The 20,828-nt window shown below is 40.7% G+C and overlaps 1 protein-coding gene across 3 annotated transcripts in view; it reads right to left on the reverse strand.

Annotated features, from left to right (window-relative positions):
* DSCAM (DS cell adhesion molecule) overlaps nt 1–20,828 on the reverse strand; it is a 734,179-nt gene that overhangs the window by 303,384 nt on the left and 409,967 nt on the right. For all 3 annotated transcript variants that reach the window (XM_035709183.2, XM_049104780.1, XM_035709184.2), the window contains exon 4: nt 2,061–2,207. In XM_035709183.2, the coding sequence (XP_035565076.1) occupies nt 2,061–2,207 (147 nt within the window). The remainder of the gene's footprint in view (nt 1–2,060; nt 2,208–20,828) is intronic.

The raw sequence follows: 20,828 nt of genomic DNA on the forward strand, positions 1-20,828 counted from the left end.
TCAGGAGGAGTTTAAGATCAGTAAAAACTTGGTCACTAACATGCCCCACGTGACCCAAGCCCATGTGTGTATTTTTAAAGACATTTAAATCTAAAGTAAATGAATTTTTCTTTTTCTTTCAAAGCTTAGACTTCTAGAATAGTCATCTGCACTCAGTGTTTATGGTCTCATTTTCTAGCATTAACAATTTCCTCCCTAAACTATGTTATTAACATTTCTGTGACAAAAAGTCCTAACAGTTATGTGCTACATCCAGAGACTCTCTCAAGAGCCTTTCCATGACTTGACTCTGTTGAGCCTAGAGCTCCCCCTATAACCCCAAACATTCAATGTCTCTAATGTGAGACATTCATTCATGAGACTGTGCCTTGAGGCTCCTAAATTCCCATCACAAATGCTCACTAGGTGACCTCATGGACCCCACTTACTTCCACGGTGACCAAGTGCTCATGGGTTCTGCTGTCAATGTTTCAAACATTAGTAAAACTTTCTATAAAAACAAAACAACAACAACAACAAAAAAATTGGAATTAAGAAAAGTAAATTTGCCTCTCCAATCCAAAGAGTTAAATTTGAAAATAAAAACTTAATAATTTAGAGTAGAGACAAAGAAGCCCACATTTCAGGATTCTCTCTCTTTTTTTCCTCAGTCTTCTTTTCAGATTTTCTTTTTAGGTTTTTCTTTCAAGAAAGATGGGCTTTCAGGTTACCATCCGTTAATTCACTTTTTTGGGATGGAGAAATGCTTTTTGCTTCTTTTGCTAAAATTCAATTTAATCTTGGATCCAGATCCACTTTCCAATCCTTCCCTCTTCTTGTCCCAATGCTGTTATGACATTCCTCTTGACTGCACACAAGATCTTTTCTAGGATATGCTGAGCAAGTGGAATACTGTGCTGTCGTTAAAGTCACCATGGACTAAGATGTCATTCACTTTATCATTTGTATTTCTCCAATCTTTTTTTTAATGGAGTATAATTTTACTGTACTGATTGTTCTTGCCCTTAACAGAAGCAACAATGAGGAGCTAAAAACAAAGCGTAAAGTAAATTGACATGAAAAAGAAGAGGTAAAGAAAAAATATTTTTGTGTGCAAAGGAGAAATCACTTAATTCTGACTTCTGTTTGTGACACCCTTGGCAACACAGGTGGGCTCAGGCTGTTTTAGGGACACGAATGCGAAAGAGGAACCCAGATAGAATGAAAGGGCAATAAGTGAGTGTTGGGGCAACAATGTTTTTAATTACCCCAATGGTCAAGAGCTTTCCAACACTTCTCCCTCACAAAGCATCAGATACTCACGTCACGGAGCAGTTTTACCTTCTAAAGCTGAAAGGGCAAAGGTCCGATATTTTGCACTAGATTTCTAGGACCGGGATGGACATCTCACATTCTAATTGGCTCTGTGAAGAGCTAGCACATCGCAGTATGAGCGGATTGTTTACTTATTTGACAAATGGACCAGTAACAAGCCAGTTGTGAAGATTATGCAAAAGGTTGGTATTCTCTCGAAGTATAAATGCCATAGAAAAAGGCACAAAACTGACATATTTACAGCAGAAAGGAATCAACTGCCTTCAGGCTTTCTTCCCTTGAGAATGATCCTGGAAGGAGGTGGGAGGGAGTGACTAGCCCTTTAACTTTAGAAGTGGGTGATTTCCCCAATATTGTCAGACACCATATGGGGAGCAAGAGGTGTGTTCTCTGTGCTCCCGCCCTTCTCCATTGGAGTTATGCATCACAGGAAGCCTCATGGTGCTGATGGACAGAACACAAATACACTGGGCAAGAAGGCCTTATCTTCCAAACAGAAGCCATACTGGTTCAAGGGAATGTGCAATATTATAAAACCTGAAATGACTTCACTTGGAATATCTATATTTGTAGCATATAGCATATGTAGTATTAGTATTTTTTTTAAAGAAACTTTAGTTGCTAAAATATTTTTTGGGGAAAAAAAGAAGTCTTTATCTAAATCATGAATTCTACAAGTCTGGTTGACTCAGGACACTAACATATGAATAACAGAAATGATAAACACAGTCTTGATGGGTTTTTACCTGATACAAAAAGTCTAGCGCTGTTACTGTGCCTGCTTTCCCCAGTATATCTGTGCCGCGTGATACAGCGGTAGTTATACAATCCATCTTCATTCTGTACATCTTTAATATACAAGGCTCCCGTGGATGTGATGAGAAATCTAGATCCTGAAATAGAAGAAAATGATTTCCTGATTAAAATAGAACAAAGGCAACTCAAATCACATAAACAAAGACATTGAATATTTTTCTTCCCACTTGAAGGAAGCTTAGGCAAAGGCCAATGATAGGAGTGTGCTGGTTACTTTTATGGTCCAGGCTATTTTAATTTTTCAATTACCCTAAATTAGGAGTTTCAAGTAAGTACACTACACAATAAATATATACTTAGAAAATCTAGTCTCATGAATTAAGTTTTCAGGTCATGTATTTATCTTTAGAGCAACAGAATTGGCATATAACGCATGGGCAGCTAATTTAGCAGATTTTCTCTGATGACTGTTTCTCTCTTATTTAGCATGTGACAAATCCTTCAAGGGAGTATTAACTTTCTTTAGTGAACTTCTACCTTACAGGAAGGACCATGAACTTTTGCTTCAGCCTGAAGTGTTTCAAACCCACAAATGTTAGGCCATAAAGCGATAAAATATCTACAAACTTCCCAGGAAGGACTGTCTTACCTCCTCATAATAATAACCAACACTTAACACTCGATTCTAAGACTAAGATCAATTCCCCTGTCATCACTGTTCTGGAGGACTCTGCGGGTTCTTAATCACTACTCCAACAATTGTCAATCACCACTTTCCCTCCTGGGGTGTGTGCCTGTACAGAACTGTCCGCATTAAAAGAGCAAATGTCAGGGCTGCTTTAAGAAGTGTAAAGACAATTTTTCCTTTGAAAATGTAAATGTCTGAAGATAATTTTTACTGTTCAGTTATAATTTGATGATAAAGCAAATGAAGGCAAAGGAACAAACCCCAAAGCAAGCTGTGGCGCTCCTATGGTGAATAACCCAGGACACCACTCTCTGACACTGTTAGACTCTCTTACAGTGAGAGAATTCTAGTAGCAGGATAATGCGATTTTCTCTCTTTAGGGAAAGACTAAAATGCCAATAATTAACTTTTTTTTTATTGTTTGTTGTCTTTAGGTTCATTTGAAATTTTTCTTAAAGATTTATTTATTTATGAGACACACACAGAGAGAGAGAGAGAGAGAGAGAGAGAGAGAGAGAGAGAGAGAGAGAGGCAGAGGCATACATAAGCAGAGGGAGAAGCAGGCTCTTCTCAGAAGCCCAATGAGGGACTCGATCCCAGATCTTGGGATCACGACCTGAGCCAAAGGCAGCCACCCAACCGCTGAGCCACCCAGGCATCCCTCATTTGGAACTTCCTTTGGTTTATTTGAACCAGAACTTACCAGGAATTTTAGCTCTCAAATATTTAAGTTATAAACACAATTCCTATAGCCCTTGATTATTTCTTGTAAAGACCATAATTTATTCATAGGTCAGTTGTTCACATAAAATAAAAATGGCTAATGATTTCTTATGCAAATAAGAGCAATTCAAAAGGGCATGAAAAAGTAAGAAAAAAAAATCACAAAACAGACGAATCTAGAATAAGCTTTTTAAAAGAATGCCAATTAAACAAACAAAAAAGCACAAAAATCTTGAAGGCAAAAATTCACTTTTTAAACTGTTTCAATTTATTTAAAAAATATATTATAAATATGCTAAATATTAGGACAGCTAGTTCTAAAAATATATTTTAGAACTTATTTACTTATTTAAAAAATTTATTATAAATTTAAAAAATAAAATTATTTAAAAATATATTTAAAAATATATTATAAATATGCTAAATATTAGAACAGCTAGAAAAACAAGTTATGTATATTTCTAGATATTTTTGCGTTATCCTCTCCCAAAGAGAGACCAACTAAAAATACCTTTTACCACTTGTCATATGTCATTGTCATATGTCATATTTCCTACCAATAAATATTGTGTATACTCAAAATATTTTTTTTCTTTCAACGTATTTTGCATACTTACATAATGTCTTAATAACCAGCTCCTTTAAAGGACTGAACAGTAGAAAAGAGGAACAAAAAGATAATGTATGTAATTCCTGTCACCTTTCTAACACAGAGCAGTTTCATTAGAATTGACAGGCCATCAGCAGTGGTGAAATGTAAGTGGAAAGCACTCTGTGTACCGCTGCTCAGAAGTGTTGGGAAATGCACGAGGATGGGGCAGCCGTGTGCATTCATTAGGCTGCCGATTCCTGAGAGGGCTCTATTCTCCAGGCACATTTAATTTAATCACTCACTTGCTCCTGTAATATCTCACTTTTTTTTTGTTGTTACTCACTTAGCATGCCAAATACAACCCTTAAGACACGTTGTTTCAGAAGAACTTGAACCTTATTTGTTTTAAACATTCCTGAGATGTTCACAGGACGAAGGGATTGACCCAATTACTGCACCTCATTTAAACCGGCTCCATCTAGCCCCTCATTTCCCAGAAACCCATTTCAAAATCGATCAACATTTTAAAACAAAATAAAGATGAAGAACAAAAGCCCTCAACTAAGAGATGACCTTGGAGACCCACGATCCTGGGGTTCAGTCTGAACTCCCAAGATGTGTGGAATTTTCAGGGGCAACGAGGGCATACAGAGTCTTTAGAGCACCAGATGTCTTGTCTCCATGGTGATAAAAAATCATCTCAACTGCTCCTTAACTTGCCACCACATGCCACTTCCTGCCTTACACCATCGGAGCCTTTTGTATCATATAGAATAAATGGTTTGTTCACATCCTGAAATGGGATTAGCGAATGTGCTTCTGTTAAAATAAGCAAACATGAAGAAACAAAATGTTGATATCAATAAACTGCACGCACACACACACACACACACACACACACACCCTTTGCTACTCACTCCTGTCTGGTAACATACAACTGTGCAAAAAGCCAAAATTTTATTTTTTTTATTTTATTTATTTATTTTTTTTAAAAGCCAAAATTTTATAAGTGACTTTATTTTCCTTGGAAAACACAGTGCATGCTTTGTGTCATGTTAAGCACCTGCACATCAGTCAACTGAACAACAGTGAATGATTGTGGGGTTCATCGTGGACATCATTTACTGAGCTACACTGCTGAGTTATTAGAGGGGTGTCTCAGAGCCTATCTTGGCTTCTCAACACTCACTAAATGGCTCTCAGATGTTTAAGCCCCAGTTCTGTTTTTAATAATGTATCTGTTCCTTCCTTTGCTACCAGGCAAACCAAGAATGATTACTTCTCTCTGCCCTCCCGTGTCCCCATCAATACATTCACAAGGTGATGCATTCGGTCTGCAGAGAGGTAGAAACTAGAGATACCACAGCTGTTAGAGCTCTCCATTAACTAAGAGTTAGTGAGGCACGAGTAAGTGCCAGTGTGGTTCTCCAACATATGGACGTGAACTTGTATGTCAGCGCCACTAACAAACCCACAGTTTGGTACCAGGTCAGACAGCTCAGCACAGAGACTAGAGGGATATTTCCATCTAGAGACATAAAACCAGCAAATCTGCAAAATTGGGAGTATTATAGGAACACTCAGAGTAGAAGCCCTACAGCCACACTCCTGCTGCTGCTGCCATGCTGAGCAGTGGAGAAGGCCCAGAGAGCACAGGCTCCTGAGGCTCAGACCTAGTGCCTTTGCAAGTTTTCTGTGCCATAGCATCAGGGGCAGAAATTAAAACAGCAATGGTTCTAGACACTCATTTGCCCAGTTACGTATAGCTGAAGATCTGAGCTGCAGAAATCAGGCATCAGAGACCTCCAGAAGCAAGCACATGGATATTGATTCTAGGAAAACCAGAGTCGAATGGTACACCATTCACTGCGCCAGCACTCTCCTGGGCTCTGGGGATCCAGAAAGGAATGCGACACAGTCTCTGTCTTCAGGGAGCTTATGATCTAAACAGCTTTAAGTATTAGGGTTGGAGACATGGCATCAATGTGAGAAAACAGGATGGGAGGGAAAAAATTGGGGTGCAATCAGGATACCTCATCTCACCTGGATGGAGGTAACTATTGGTACCCAGAGAGGAAAGCTGTATTATTAGCAAACCTGCCTATACCCTTGCAGATTGCTCTGACATAAATAATTAACTTTATAAGTTTTTTTTTAAGATTTTACTTATTTATTCATGAGAGACACACAGAAAGGGGCAGAGACACAGGCAGAGGGAGAAGCAGGCTCCTTGCAGGGAGCCCGATGTGGGACTTGATCCCAGGACTCCGGGATCACGACCTGAGCCGAAGGCAGATGCTCAACCACTGAGCCACCCAGGCATCCCTTAATTTCATATGTTAAAACTTCATCAATCATCTTGTTCAATCTACTCAGCGAATTTTTTTTTTCTCATTCTTTGAAAGAATCAAGCTAAAAAGATCTTTTCCTTGGTACCAGATAGAACAAGCTCACCCACCTGGAAAGATTTCTCATTGCGGAAGAGAAGCGCTGGGTTTTGGAATCCGGTGGCTCCGAATTCCAAACCTGTCAAAGTCACTTTCCAGCTGCGTGACCTCAGACAAGACATTCAGCCTCTTTAAACTTTTGCATGTTCATCTATGAAAGACAGATGGTGAATAGCATCCTCTTTGTTCAGGTGTTGAAGCTTAGACTGATGCCTGGACATCATCGCACAGATAGTCCTGCATTACGTAGGGTATCTATAAAAGCAAGCGTCATGTTTGCTATCCTGCTGTTCTGATGGGATAGATCAGTCATCAGTCTACCTACAGGATGTACACACAAAGCTGCCCAGGGCCATCAGCTGCCTGAGCCAGGAAGGCAGGAGCCCAGGTGCACGGACTTAATATATGATTATTCATTTACTTGCTAACTTCTGTGAAGCCAGCCTCATGGATCAGAAAAAGCACCAAAGTGGAAATAACATGGCTAAGTTTTGTATCCCACTCCTGCCACGTGGAGCTGTGTCGCCACGGACAAACTACTTCCTGAATCCCGGTGAGCCAGGATCACACAACAGGGTACTTAGTACCAGGGTGAAGAGACACAGAACAAGGCCCACGGAGTTGCTTCCTACATCCAGTGTGGGGCTGTGGGGCAGCAGAGGGCTGTACAGACATCCTGGGAAAGCCTTCCTACCACAAACGGGGACATTCATGGAAACTCAAGGTTTTCCTCTCATCGTTAACGTGATTGGGATGAGAATCCCAATTTCTGGCACGAATCATGGCAATTCTATGGCATGTTTGTCAGTATCTAAACGTAAGATACGTACTCTGAAGTTTTCTAAATTAACCGTTCCTTACCCCTCATATCTCAGCCAACACAAGGTCCTTCTGTTCCTTCTTCTAAAATATATCCAGAATGGTCCATTTCCCCATCTCCATAACACAGTCAGATCTGGGGGGCCCAGTCTTCTCTCACTCTGTTTCCAGTCCTGCTCCTCATCAGCCATGGTCATTCAGCACAGTACATCAGGCAGGTCATTACTGTCAGTTAGGTCCCACTAGACTGAATTGTTCATGGTGGCCTACGATGGTTCAGGCTTTGATGGTATTTCCAAAAGCCATTCATCCCCTCTCTCCCTCTGCCACCAGGCCCCAGCCACCCTGGCCTCTTACTGGCTCTACCTGCAAGACCCTGTGTAATGAAACCTGGCTGGCTCCTTCTTATCTTTCTGGCCTCAGGTCCTAAATCAACTTCCCACATTAACTTATCCATGGTCACTCCTGCTCACAAGAGCTTGATTACATCAATGTGAGGTTGCCTTGTGTGTGCTTAAGATGGCCTTAACATTTCTCTCCTCTAACTAGAACAGCAGAAACATGATTTGTCTTGCTCAATTTTTCATCTCCATTACACAGAGCAGTGCCTAGCTATGCTATCTGGAAATATTTGTTCAAGAGATGGGCGGATGAAACAGTCTATCATTGCTTGTATACAAAACGTCTCCTCTTAAGTCTGGGTAAAAAAGAAAGCAAGCTGAAATACCTCTTTTTAGGTTTCAGCATGAAACTTCCTCATGCATAATACATAAAAACAGTATTTTTCCTCTCTAGGAGTGACTTTAACATATTCTTATATGAAAATGAGCATATTTTAAGATTTTGATGTTAATTATTCTTTATGCTCTCTGGCTTTTTCCTGTGCAGCTGAGCTGTTAGATCTTCAATTAGGACAATACTATTTTCAGGAAGATTTTAAAAGCATATTTGATTTTTCACTTAGAAATATATCTTAGGGTCTTTTTTTTTTTTTTTTGCTACTGCAATCTGAACTGAGTTAATAGTAATTAAAAGAACAGATGGTTCTTCTAATAAGATGCCAAATGGTAGCATAACACAATGAAACTTTTATCAGCTGTGCCTGCCACCTCCAATTGACAGCCAACTGTATAATAAAACTGAGCTTTGTCCCGGGCAGTTTCCATAACAGCCTCTGATAAATAAGAGGAAGACTGAAATCTGAGTTTGAAGTATATGGCAGTAGAAACAAGAGGAGCCTCCAAAGGAATATCTTAACTTTTTTTAGTTTGAAAGTTGAATTAGCATTAACTAAAATAGAAGTGGAACCAGAAAACAGATATAGATAGATATAGATAGTATATTTATATAATCTATGATAATCTTAAAGTTATGACCTTCCTTAATTGAGATGTAGACGAGAATAGAATTGAACTCTTCGCTTGGTTCTGAGGTAGGTCTGTGGTGTGATGTGATGGGTGGGTGCCGAGCCATAATTAGATGCAGGTGTGAAGGAGCTGCAGCCATTTCTTGGGCAACTGAGTGGCCTGGTGAAAATGATCATTCAAAGAAAATTATGCTGAAAGCTACCTATAAGGGAAAGTAGTAGCCCCTTAAGATGAGATTTCTAATCTGGTATTATAGGTTGAAGTGTGTTCCCTCCAAAATTTAGAAGTTAAGGCCTAACCCCCAAGACCTCAGAATATGGCCTTATTCGGAAACAGGCTCATTACAGATGTAATTCCTTAAGATGAGGTCATGTTGGAGCAGAGTGCATCCCTAATCGAATGTGATAGTTGTCATAAAAAGTAGAAATTTGGACCCAGAGACACCTGGATATTGATACCAACCCTAATCAGAGCCAGCAGGTATTGCATGCTTAGTATGAACATCCTATGTTCTCACAACGACCCCACGAGGCTGGTGCTATTACTATTCCCACTTGACAGATGAGAAAAGTAAGGAACGGAGATTTAGTGACTTGCCCGTGTTCATACAACTTGTGGTATCCCTGCCTGCGTGATGCCCTGGAATTGTGGCCGGAAGCCCACACCCTCAGCCACCACACTCCCTGGCTCTGGGTTGTGGCCCTGGTGGGACAGCAGAGCACAGGAACAGGGTAGTGGAACAGAAGTGACACACCCAGAATTATTTAAACTAAGGAATCAACAGAACAGGGATGCATGAGTGTCTACCTTTGGCTTAAGGAGTGATCCTGAGGTCCTGGGATCGAATCCTGTATCAGCCTCCCCTCAGGGTTTCTGCTTCTCCCTCTGTGTCTCTGCCCCTCTCTCTGTATCTCTCATTAATAAATAAATAAAATCTTAAAAAAAAAAAGAAACCACAGAACTGATTAGGACAAAAAGTGCTCCAAATGCTCAGTCTGAGAGACCCACAGGATGATGGTGGTATTGGCAGGTGGAGAAGCCAGGCAGGGTGTCTATTTTTATAGGGAAGACACGCTGGGTCACTTAGGGTGTGTGATGAGAGTCAAGCCAGAGGCAGAGCTTTAGGATCAAGCTCCACACACTGCGAAGCCCTTTATGTGAGCTCATGCCCAGGAACACCCCCCACACTGGGTCAGGAGTAGACGAATAGGGCCAGGAAGACACGGCAAGAGAAAGGACGGACAGAAATCCAGAAGGATGTGGGATTATGAAACCGGGGGTGGGGAAACTTCTAAAAAGGATGGTGCAGACGTCAGCTCTGCATCTCCCTGTTAGCATAAACTAGAATACACATGCAATCTGAAAGAGCCTCTATGTCCTCTTCTGTACAACGGGGCAATACAACCCCCAGAATATTGTGATGTTCAATAAAAATGTCCATGTAAGTGCCTGCTGGAGAAAGGTGCTCTAAAGTCATTGTAATCTGCAATAAAATATCATGATAAAGTATCCCACTTGGCTGGATCAATAAAAATATTAAATATCTACCTGTAAACAGCTAGTCATACACACGATGACCTTAAAGAACACTGCAAATCATTACCAAAGAGCTTATCAGAATAAGACTTGGGTAAATGGAGAGGTGTGAATCCCAGGATTAGACAGCTTGATACTGCAAAAATGTCAGTCTTCCACAAATGAAATTAATTGCATGTTGATTGATTTTGGAACAGAATTTATCTAGAACTTGACAAAATCAATGCAGATTAAAACAAGATGTGATTTTTTTTGAAAAAAAAGATTTTTATTTATTTATTCATGAGGGACACACACACACAGAGAGAGAGAGAGAGAGAGAGAGGCAGAGACACAGGCAGAGGGAGAAGCAGCCTCCACACAGGGAGCCCGACGTAGGACTCAATCCTGGGACTCCAGGATTATGCCCTGGGCTGCAGGCGGTGCTAAACCACTGAGCCAGCGGGGCTGCGCAAGATGTGATTCTTCATCCAGGAGAATAGAAAAAGAAACTTAAAATATTTGATAATATGTAGTCCTTGCAGGGCATGGGGGAAGGCACACCTACAAGTAGGAGTGTAAATTGGTGAAATCTCGTTTTTTTTGGTGGGCACTCCGGTAACCTATTTCAAATGTGAGAACTGCATGCACTTCACTGCAGCTTGACCCTTCTAAGGGCCTGCCCTATGGAAACCCCCATACACATGCACACACTGATGCACGCATAAGAGGTGCACTGCAGCCTGGTTTAGAAATGAGAAACTGTCGGCAAACCTAAATGCCAATCAAAGGGTGAATAAATGGCCTTAGGGTGTATCCACGCTATGCAGCCCTTTATTTATTTATTTTTTTTTTATGCAGCCCTTTAAAAGACAGTAGGGTAAACGTATGCAGACGGCATGTGAAGATCTGCAAGACATCAAATGAGTATAGAACAATACCGAATGTTCCGTACGAAAGGCAAGGAATGCGTGCCTATCCGTGTGGATTTGTGTATGTAAATGTACAGAGAGGAAGGTGTCAGAAGATGCACCAAAATGTTAGCTGTAGCGGCCTCTGAAGTCACCACTGGATTAGGGGAAGGGGAGGGGGAATTATAGGTTCTACTTTGTAGTCTCATGTATTTGAATATCTTAAAAGAAGACTCTATTAGTAGACTACTTGCACCGTTGAAATTTATTTTGAAGAAGGTGTCAGTGGGTGGTGAGCATATGGACGCAGCAGGCGTAGACCAAACTCATTTGAGCAGCACGGCAGAGGGGAAGAAGAGAAACCCAGGATAATATTTATGTTGGGAGTAAATGTGTCAAAAGATGGCCTTTTGTTTAGGTTGGTTTTCAATCTGATTGCACCGACGCATACATAAAAGCATAAGGGGGGCTTTCAATATTTACGCTGGTCTTTGTAATCCTCCCCCTCCAAACACCCAACCCCAGCGTCTCAGCCAGCAGGTAGTGGATTTCCTAATCCTCGGCCTTACTCAGTAACACGGGACTTCACACCCTAATTGCATCCCATCTAGTCTGTTTGCGTGGCTAGTCCTGCCTCCCCCAGTGACAGCAGCCTCTCCGGGGCAGGCTAATCCTCCTGTTTGCCTTACTTACTGCTGTTTGCCTCTGCCTCGCACAGTGTTGAATTAAATGCTCATTGGAATACTGATGACATACTTATTTTGGATTTTTCCCGGAAAAACAGGCTCTGTACAGAGGGCATCATAACTGTCGGGATCTGCAATGCTTACAAAAGTATCACCAAGATATTCAAGGGAATCGCGAAGCACCAACTTGGACCTTGGGCCACCTGGAAGAAATCGCTTGGGCAGAAAGGCTGAAATGACCCCTACCACACAGGGCGTGAAGAAGAAACTAGGAATCCTGGGCTGGATTCGAGGAGTGAGGAGCGATTTGGCATATATATGTTTAAATTCTCTCAGAGCAATCGAAGACATTTTTCTTATGTAAATAAAATTCTCTTGGTGAAATTCTCCTGCAGTTAAATGAGGCTCAATTATACACTACTAATTTCAGCCCGCACACAGCATTCCAACTGTATACCTAATTACCCTATTTAGTCTGTTAATGATCAGATCTTCGTTCTTGAGCAGATAGCTCAGTCTGCCATTAATCTTTCCTCTAGTTAGATTCCTAGTTATTTAAAAGAATAAATCCTTGGAAAGAATAGAATTTGATTTTTAAAGGAATTATTTTAAGTATTTTTTTTTTAAAGAGCCAAAGAAGCTTATAAAACTTGAATTGTAGGTCTTCGTTTATATGATGAACAAAAAAAATGCATTGGGGTCCTGACATCTAGGAACAAGTATTTCAGCTTTCAGGGGGGCGGAGGGGAGAATCAAAGCAAGTAAATAGACAAAGAAAATAATTACAAAATGTGATAAGCTCTCTTAAGAGAATGAAGGCACAGCATTTGAATCCATGTAAAAAGAACTGTTGTTTAGACAGAGCTGGGGAGGAAGGGTTTCTGTGGAGGGTGCTTTTCAGAGGAGGCATGTGGATGGGAGAGTAGGGCCAAGAAGGAAGTAGGAAAGCATGTGCAAGAGTCCTGGGGTGCGGAAATGGTGGCATGTTCAAGGAGCTTTTGAAATAAGATATGCTTTGAAAATAGAATTGACTGGACACGGATTTGGCCTAGAGGCTCGGGTGAGGTCAAAAGCGATTTGTAGTTTTGGGGAGGGATTCCAGATGCCTGGAGAGGAAAGCCTTTGCTGGAAAGGTGAAGCCTGGAGACATGGTGCTGCTTGTCCATGGGTGACTTATTTTGAACTTCTGGGCTTTAACAGATTATGGCAAAGGTTAAGAAAAAGAAAACCATGAGGTGTGCTTGCTGTCTCATGGTAACTCGCATTTGGAAAGATGCATCAACAGTATTCCCTGTCCCGCCCGATTTCTGACTCTGAGGCTGAAAGAGAATGCATATTTCATGGTGATCACCTGTTCCAGGCTGCATGCTATGGTGCTCATTTTTTTTAAAGATTTTATTTTTTGATTCATGAGAGACACACAGAGAGGCAGAGACACAGGCAGAGGGAGAAGCAGGCTCCATGCAGGGAGCTTAATGCGGGACTCGATCCCAGGACCCCAGGATCACACTCTGAGCCGAAGGCAGATGGCTCAACCACTGAGCCACCCAGGCATCCCGATATGGTGCTCATTAAAAAGCAACATGTTCAGAAAGGAAAAGAAAGAGAAAGAAGAACAAAGCACAAAGCTTGGGTCTGCAATGATTGCACTTACATGGTCTCACCACACCGTGGACTCAAGAGGAACGGAAGTGCCTGTGTTTATGGGTGAGACACAGTGAAAATTAATCATAAAGTTAGTCTGCCTCATGCATATGACATATGGTTACGGGGAGGAATTTAGGAAAATAGGAACCGTTAGGTCCGAAAATAGACACAGTGGCCACTTAATATTACAGGGTAATGGCTCTTCCCACGGTGGGCAGTGACCTATTAATGGGCTGTGAAATCAATTTCATGGACTGTAACTTTGTTTTTTAAAAAATAAAATAGAGGAGCTAGAACAAATTGGCATGCATCACAAATAGGAGGGGTATTTTATGAAAGCTTTGTCTGAGTTCACAGGTGCCCATAGAGGATTGCAGACGTGTCAACGTCTGTGCACACGTGTGTCCATCTAGACAGACGTGCGCCCCGGGTTCCGATGCAAAATGTCTTTCTCACTGTGTGTTTCTTGCTGTGAGTCGAGTAAAAAGTGTATGAAGGGCACAGCTCAGCACCTGGAGATCAGGCTGTTTTTTTTGTCACTAGGTCTCCCACGTCCAGGAAAGTCACCGCTGAGGTTGTGAATGGTCTACACTAGGGCTTCCTGGAGGTCCAGGCAATGGTGCCAGGAGAGTGGCAGATGCTTTCAGATCGTAAGGCAAGAGGTAAACCCAAATGAAGCCGATGTCAAATTGTGGTTGAAGAGGGAACAGGGCCCGGGAGATGTAAAGGATGTTGTCAAAGCCAGGCAGTGGGACAGAGTGGACGGCTCAGCTTCATGACCAGGGGTCACTGGTCCAGAAGGGACCCATCCTTTAAAGGAGGCTCTGGCCTCACAGTGACCTATTTCTTCTGACCCGCCCTCCTCCTGTGTCCTCAATCCCTCATCCTCTTCCCATTTCCCACATAATTGAAGAAGTACAAGCCACCCGCAGACACAAAATGCTCATCTGTGTGCCCATCACTCAGAATTGATCACTGTTAACACTATTATGAGCTTCTCTTTATTTTAATGAAAGAAATGACACTTTACAGAAAAAAAGTAAATTCCTCTCTTTGTTCCCTCTCCTGTCCTATCTTTTCCTCTTAAAAAGCCATTGTTATCAGGAGTTGATCACATGTATTCTGTTCAGCTTTTATTCCATCACACACACCTATATGCATCCATGAAGTGGACATCTATTGTTCTGTATTTTCTTTTTTTTTTAAATTTACATAAATAGCTTACTGTTTATCATGGAAAATTTTGCTTTTTCCACCCAATGTTATGCTTTTTAAGCTCTCCCCATGTGGATACAGGGAAATCTAATTCATTCTTTTTAATATAAATATAGCATCATATTGTATAAATGTAAGTCATGCAAACCACTGCAATGGAGCTCACTGGAGGCATGTGTCTTTTGGGTTTTGTTTTTTTTTCATTGCTGTTGTCTCAGCACCTAGAACAATGCAACACACACACATACACACATACACACAGTAGTTGATCACTAAGTATATGTCCAAAAATGAATGGATCCTTTCGTTCCATTAATCATGGACTTTGGGATGTCAATAGTCCAGTCTTCCAAAGAGTCTCCTCAGACAAGTTTAACAAGATTTCTCTGGCACACATTGAATGTCCCACTGACATATCTTCCTACATATGTAATTATTGGGTCGAGAGGTTGTGTTTTCAATTTTCCTGGATCCTCTGCAGTGCTGTGTGACTTCTGAAAGGCCTGACATTTCATACTGTGGGGCACTGCTTTGGCTGAGGAGACTGGTTTTGTGAACCCTCCGAGGGCAGAGTCAGAGTGCACGTTGCTGGGGTTGCAATGCCTCTTTCTCCCCAGTATACATTTTTAAATTGATCAATCTTGAGGGCACCTGGGTGGTTCAATCAGTTAAGCATCTGACTCTTGGTTTTGGCTAAGGTCATGATCTCAGGATTGTGAGATGGAGCCCCACATCAGGCTCCATGCTCAGTGCAGAGTCTGCTTGAAACTCACTCTCTCCCTCTCCCTCGGCCCCTCCCCATCCCAAGTGTTCTCTTTGTCTTTAAAATGAACCTTTAAAAATCGATAAACCTTTATGAGAAAGGAGAGGTGGAATTATTCCAAGTAATGAAATAATCCTAAATATAAAATAAGTGGGTATAACGATTCACAGCCAGGGACAGGGATCCTCTTTGGGCCAATGGAGTATTGTTGTCAATATAGCCTTAAAGCAGGATCTCTGTTTAACCAGGGTTGTCAGTGGTAACAACAAGCTCAGGGTGGAACTAGCCCTTACCATCATGCCAGGAGTGTACTGGATAAACGTCACATCACCATGTAAAAGCAATATCATGCTCCATTAATTACACCCGTGGCCATGTACTAGCCTTGTAGATCCTAACACAGTACTTTTATTTCCTTTTTCCTTAGGCCACTTCCCAGGCAAATATAAATGAAATGAGGTTTTTGAAAAGGAAGGAACACTTGAATAAAACATACTGATTTTTCGCTGCAAAACAACTCTTAATGAGCTTTGTAACCTCTTTGGAGCAATTAAAAGGAAAACATATACAAGATCCTAAGTCTCTGCAAAGATTTTCAAATTCTGAGCCTTCAGTCGTAGGCAATTGTGGAAGTACAAGGCTTTTGCCAAGACTTGTTTTGAGCATGCATGGGTGTCATTTGCTGCACAGGGACTGGTGTGATGTGGAGTCTCCTTGGCCAAGCATCTGAGCTGCTGCCCAAGCCCCGTCACTAGGTGGAGAGGACCTAGCACCCCTGCTGGCCTATCTGGGGCCCACAGGCTCACCCTGGGGAAAGGATTGAACCCATATGTGGTAGGAAACACAGTGTGAGAAACACTCGCAGAAACAAAATAGCAAATTCCTTTGGATTTGCATGACCTCGATACTTCCTCATAATGATAGCTGATTTCTACTTTATTAATCTCTAACCAATTCCTGTTCATTCCCTCTTGGGCTCTGATAGAAACTAGTGGTCAGCAGAATTCTATTTTTTAATGGTACCCTGTCAGATTACTTTTCAGTTTAAAGCATGAGCAATCATGATTCTCAATTCCACATATATTTCTTAACTATTGTTGTTATTATTTTAGGCTAGTCAAGCGAAACAGTGGGAGTGGAGAAGGAGCAAAGAAATCTGTAACTGGATGTGATCAATTAATTGTAAACACCACTGCGCTCAGACCAGCCTCTTAATCATTACTTTTAATTTCATTTTTGCTATACAACCATCTAATGAATTTTCCTTTAGAATATTTAGATAACATCCCTCCTTGGGTTCCTTTTGGTCATTTATGTCATGAAAATATGGTATATTATTTAGAATATTATCTTACTGTTTTTCTTTCAAATAGTTTAATACGGTCAACAAGTCAAATGTGAGTTGTAGCAACGTTCATTTCTGACAACGTAAAAGATTAATTATTATGATATGTTTGTGTAGAAGAAACTAGAGATGGTGGGTCAATATAATAAACATCCATTTAAATGAGCAGCAGAGCTGTAAGGTAAGGAAAACTCTCAGGGATCTATAAGTGAGGAATAAACCGAACACTCTAGAGCAAAGAAAAAAGAAGGCTTTAGTCCGACACGAGGTGAGGAAGCCTCTGCAGAAAGTCAAAACCTCCTCCAAGGGGCAGACCAGAAAAGAACAATTCTCAGTGAGCACTCTTGCTTGTTCCTGCCTGAACTTTGGGTAGGAAACACGTCTCACCACAACACGAGGCTTGCTCAGGTTTAGGGTTTAGATTTACACTATCTGCAGGCCCCTAAGAAGCTTTATGCCCAGAAATTAGCATAGAGTGACCTAGTTTCCATGAGCAAGGGAGAGAAACAAAGGTCGGTCTTCCCTGGAGAACCAAGCTACCAGAGTTGCTTAAACCTCACTCCTTCGTTCTAATCCTGAGTTCCCAATCCAAAACCACAGAACGTATCAAAGAACAAATTACTCTAAGAAAAGCCAGAAAAAACAACAGAGACCCCAGATAATGGAATAACTGGATACAGATTACTCATTAGTATTTTTGAAATGTTTGCAGAAATATAAAATTGAATCAAGGATAAGAAAAAGAGGGATGTCTGGGTGCCTCAGCAGTTGAGCATCTGCTTTCAGCTCAGGGCATGATCCCGGGGTCCTGAGATCAAGTCCTACATAGGGTTCCCCACAGGGAGCCTGCTTCTCCCTCTGCCTATGTCTCTGCCTCTTTCTTTGTGTCTCTCATGAATAAATAAAATCTTAAAAAAAAAAAGAATAAGGAAAAGAAAGCACGAAAAAAGATAAGTTAGATAAAGAAAACAATGATTAAAAATAAAAAGTAATCTTTGATATAAATACTTAGCTAAGACACAGAGAGATTCATGTAGAGTAAAATAAATCTAAAGAAATTACCCAAAATATCGCTTAAAGAGAAAAAGAAACATAAATATGAATGAGAGGTTAAGACACTTGGAAGAAAGGTGTCAATGTTGAAGTCCAGGAAGGAGAAGTAGAAAACACGGCAGACAAGCAACATTTGGAGAAAAGGACCAGACAACGTCCCAGAATTTATAAGAACAGAAGGAGTTTGCCAGTAATTCATACTCTCCTGGGATTCCAGGATGAGCTCCCAGGAAAGCCAGGTACTCAAAGAGGGAGGGCCCAAGGGAGTGATGAGCAAAGGCACTGCTATGAATGGGTAACTCTAAACAAATAATGCCTGTATAAAGTGATCATCATAACAACTTAAAAGATAGATGAAAAACCAAGATTCACCTAAAACACTGGAGGGAACTCCATATTGGAGTGTTCATATTGGCTTATATGAACATTTCTCACAGTAACATTTCTCACATTTCCAACCTAAGATGGAAGGGATGTCACAGGAGTTAGGGTGTTCAGAAATCCTGTGTTCCGCAGCATGAGGGAGGCCAGTGGCATTACATCTACAACCAGAGGGAAGCAATCACTGTAGGATGATACCGATCCACAAATGCCATTCCACTCATGTCTTCACCTGGCAGGCATCTACTGACTATTTGAGAAACCCAACCATGTGCTTTGCAGTTTACAAAGTTTTATTAGCCATTACAATATTGAATCTTCATAACAAAACCATGAAAATAAAAGCCATTTTAAGACACAAACCCCTATTCTCCATTGATTACTCAGACTGTGTTCTTTGAAAATATTTGATACGATTCTAAGATATGCCAACATTACATTTTGAGAAGTGTGTCCAATCTTACTAAAGCCTATTAGAATGCATTCCAATGCAAATGGGGTATGGTTACATGAATTCGTTGCTCTTGGGTAAGCAAATCTTTCTTTTTCTTTTTTCTTAAATTCCGTACATTTTCTCCCCTAGTAATTCCTTACAAATTCCACGTGGAACACGTTCATTTCATATTGGCTTATATGAACATTTCTCACAGTAAATACAGCGTACAGTGTAACCATCCTGTATCATTCAAACACTGGTGGAGTACAACATGATAAATTTACCCTCTCCTTCAATCTAATTCAACATGTATTTAATCAGAGCAGGGTAATCCTCTATGAAGGATGAATAAAAATTCCTTGCATTTTAAGATGATTTGCTCTCTTCTTGAGAGAGAGTACAAAAGGGCTTTTTCCAACATACATTTTACTCATTTTGATACCTTCTGATAAATTATTCTCATGTCATGCTGAGAAAACTTCAACTTGTCATTTGAGCGAGGATATAATAAAGTCGTTATAAATGTCTAGCATTGAAGCCATCTTTCTTTCATTTCTTGATATTAAATTTTAATTACAGAATATCCCCTTAAATAACCAATATTTTACAGAGAGAAATAGCATAAATGAAGACCATGAGGAAGAAGCTAGTGCTATAAAAAAGACATCTGACTGGAGGGTACTACTTTCCTGACTCATTCTAAAGTTATCTACTGTATATAACAAATACCACAAAGGATTATACAAAAACAGAGATGAAATTCCATCACAGATATATTAACAGTAATTCTTTCTAGGCATATTTACTATCTTCTTTGTTAAATTCCCCAATTTTTTTAACCATATGAATCAAGTTGACAAGGGTCTTACCATCAAAACCATAGGTAACATGTTACCTTTATATAATGAAATTTTTGAATGAATAAAATAAAAATATTGATTTCACTTAAAAAAAACAGAACAAAAACAGGAGCTAAAGTGCAACAAAAATCTGGATTCAGTTGATGTGGATTAATGAAAGGGATTAGAAAAGAGTATCCTTAACTCTTGCTCTAAGAAGAAAATAGAACATGTTATGATCATTGGATGGATAAGAACTCCCCAGAAAATCACCTTCATGTACCCTCACCAACTTTTTTTTTGCCAGATTTCCTACTCAAGTGCCACCCTACACCTTATGGCACACAGAGTTCACTCATCGTGTAGAGGAAAACTTGAGAGCAGAATTTTTGTAAGAATGTGGAAGTGATAGGACATGTATGCAGTTGAGGGGGGAATAAATGAGAGAAAATGTACCTTTCAAGGAAGGCAGATTATGTGGTCAGAGACATGAGCCTGGGAGTTCACCATCTTGAGGATCACTGTTATGTATTATTGAGAATAAATCCCAATTGTTGCCTGTTCATCAGCTGGCTCTATCTTCTGTCCCTGTGGAAACCTCTTGGGGAGGGGAGTTGCAAGCAGATGTGGGAGGGAGAGCCTGATGGTATCTCTGGTTGCTTAACCATATTTCTTCTGATGTCTCTAGCCTAGTATCAAATTCAGAGTTTTGCAGGAAGCAAGTGAGCCTAATTTAAATATTCAGTCAAAGCTCAATTTTTGTTCATTTTTTTCTCTGCTGCATGGAAGCAAAGAACATGGAGTCTATCAGTCATCTGTTAGACAGCAACAATTTTAGAAGGATCTGTAATAGCCAACCAAGAGATGACAATCTTCGTTTTCAAACTGACAGGTGCAAAAAGGAGATCTGAATAATTCATGGCAGGAAGACGGAAGCCTTTGATGGTTGTTTGCCAGAGCAACTTGTTTTGTGTCTTGCCTTTGGCTTCATCTTTCAATATGGCATCTGTGTTAGTTTCTTTGGGCAGCCATAACAAAGTACCACCAACTGTGTGGTTTAAACCACACAGATTTCTTCTCTCACATTTCTGGAGACCAAGAGTATGAATTCAAGTTGCCGGCAGGGCCATACTCCCCCCACTCCCCCCAAAGCCTCTAGACTGAGATGCTTCTCTACCTCCACCAGGTTCTGGTAGCTCTGTGCATTGCTTGGCTTGTGTCCATATAATTCCAGTCTCTACCTCTGTCCTCACATGACCATTTTCCCTATGTCTGTGCCCTGTTTTCCCCCTTCTTACAAGGACACCAGCCATGTTGGATCAAGGGCCACA

Source organism: Canis lupus, chromosome 31 (genome assembly GCF_003254725.2).
Source record: "Canis lupus dingo isolate Sandy chromosome 31, ASM325472v2, whole genome shotgun sequence".
In the NCBI taxonomy this organism is placed as follows: Eukaryota; Metazoa; Chordata; class Mammalia; order Carnivora; family Canidae; genus Canis; species Canis lupus.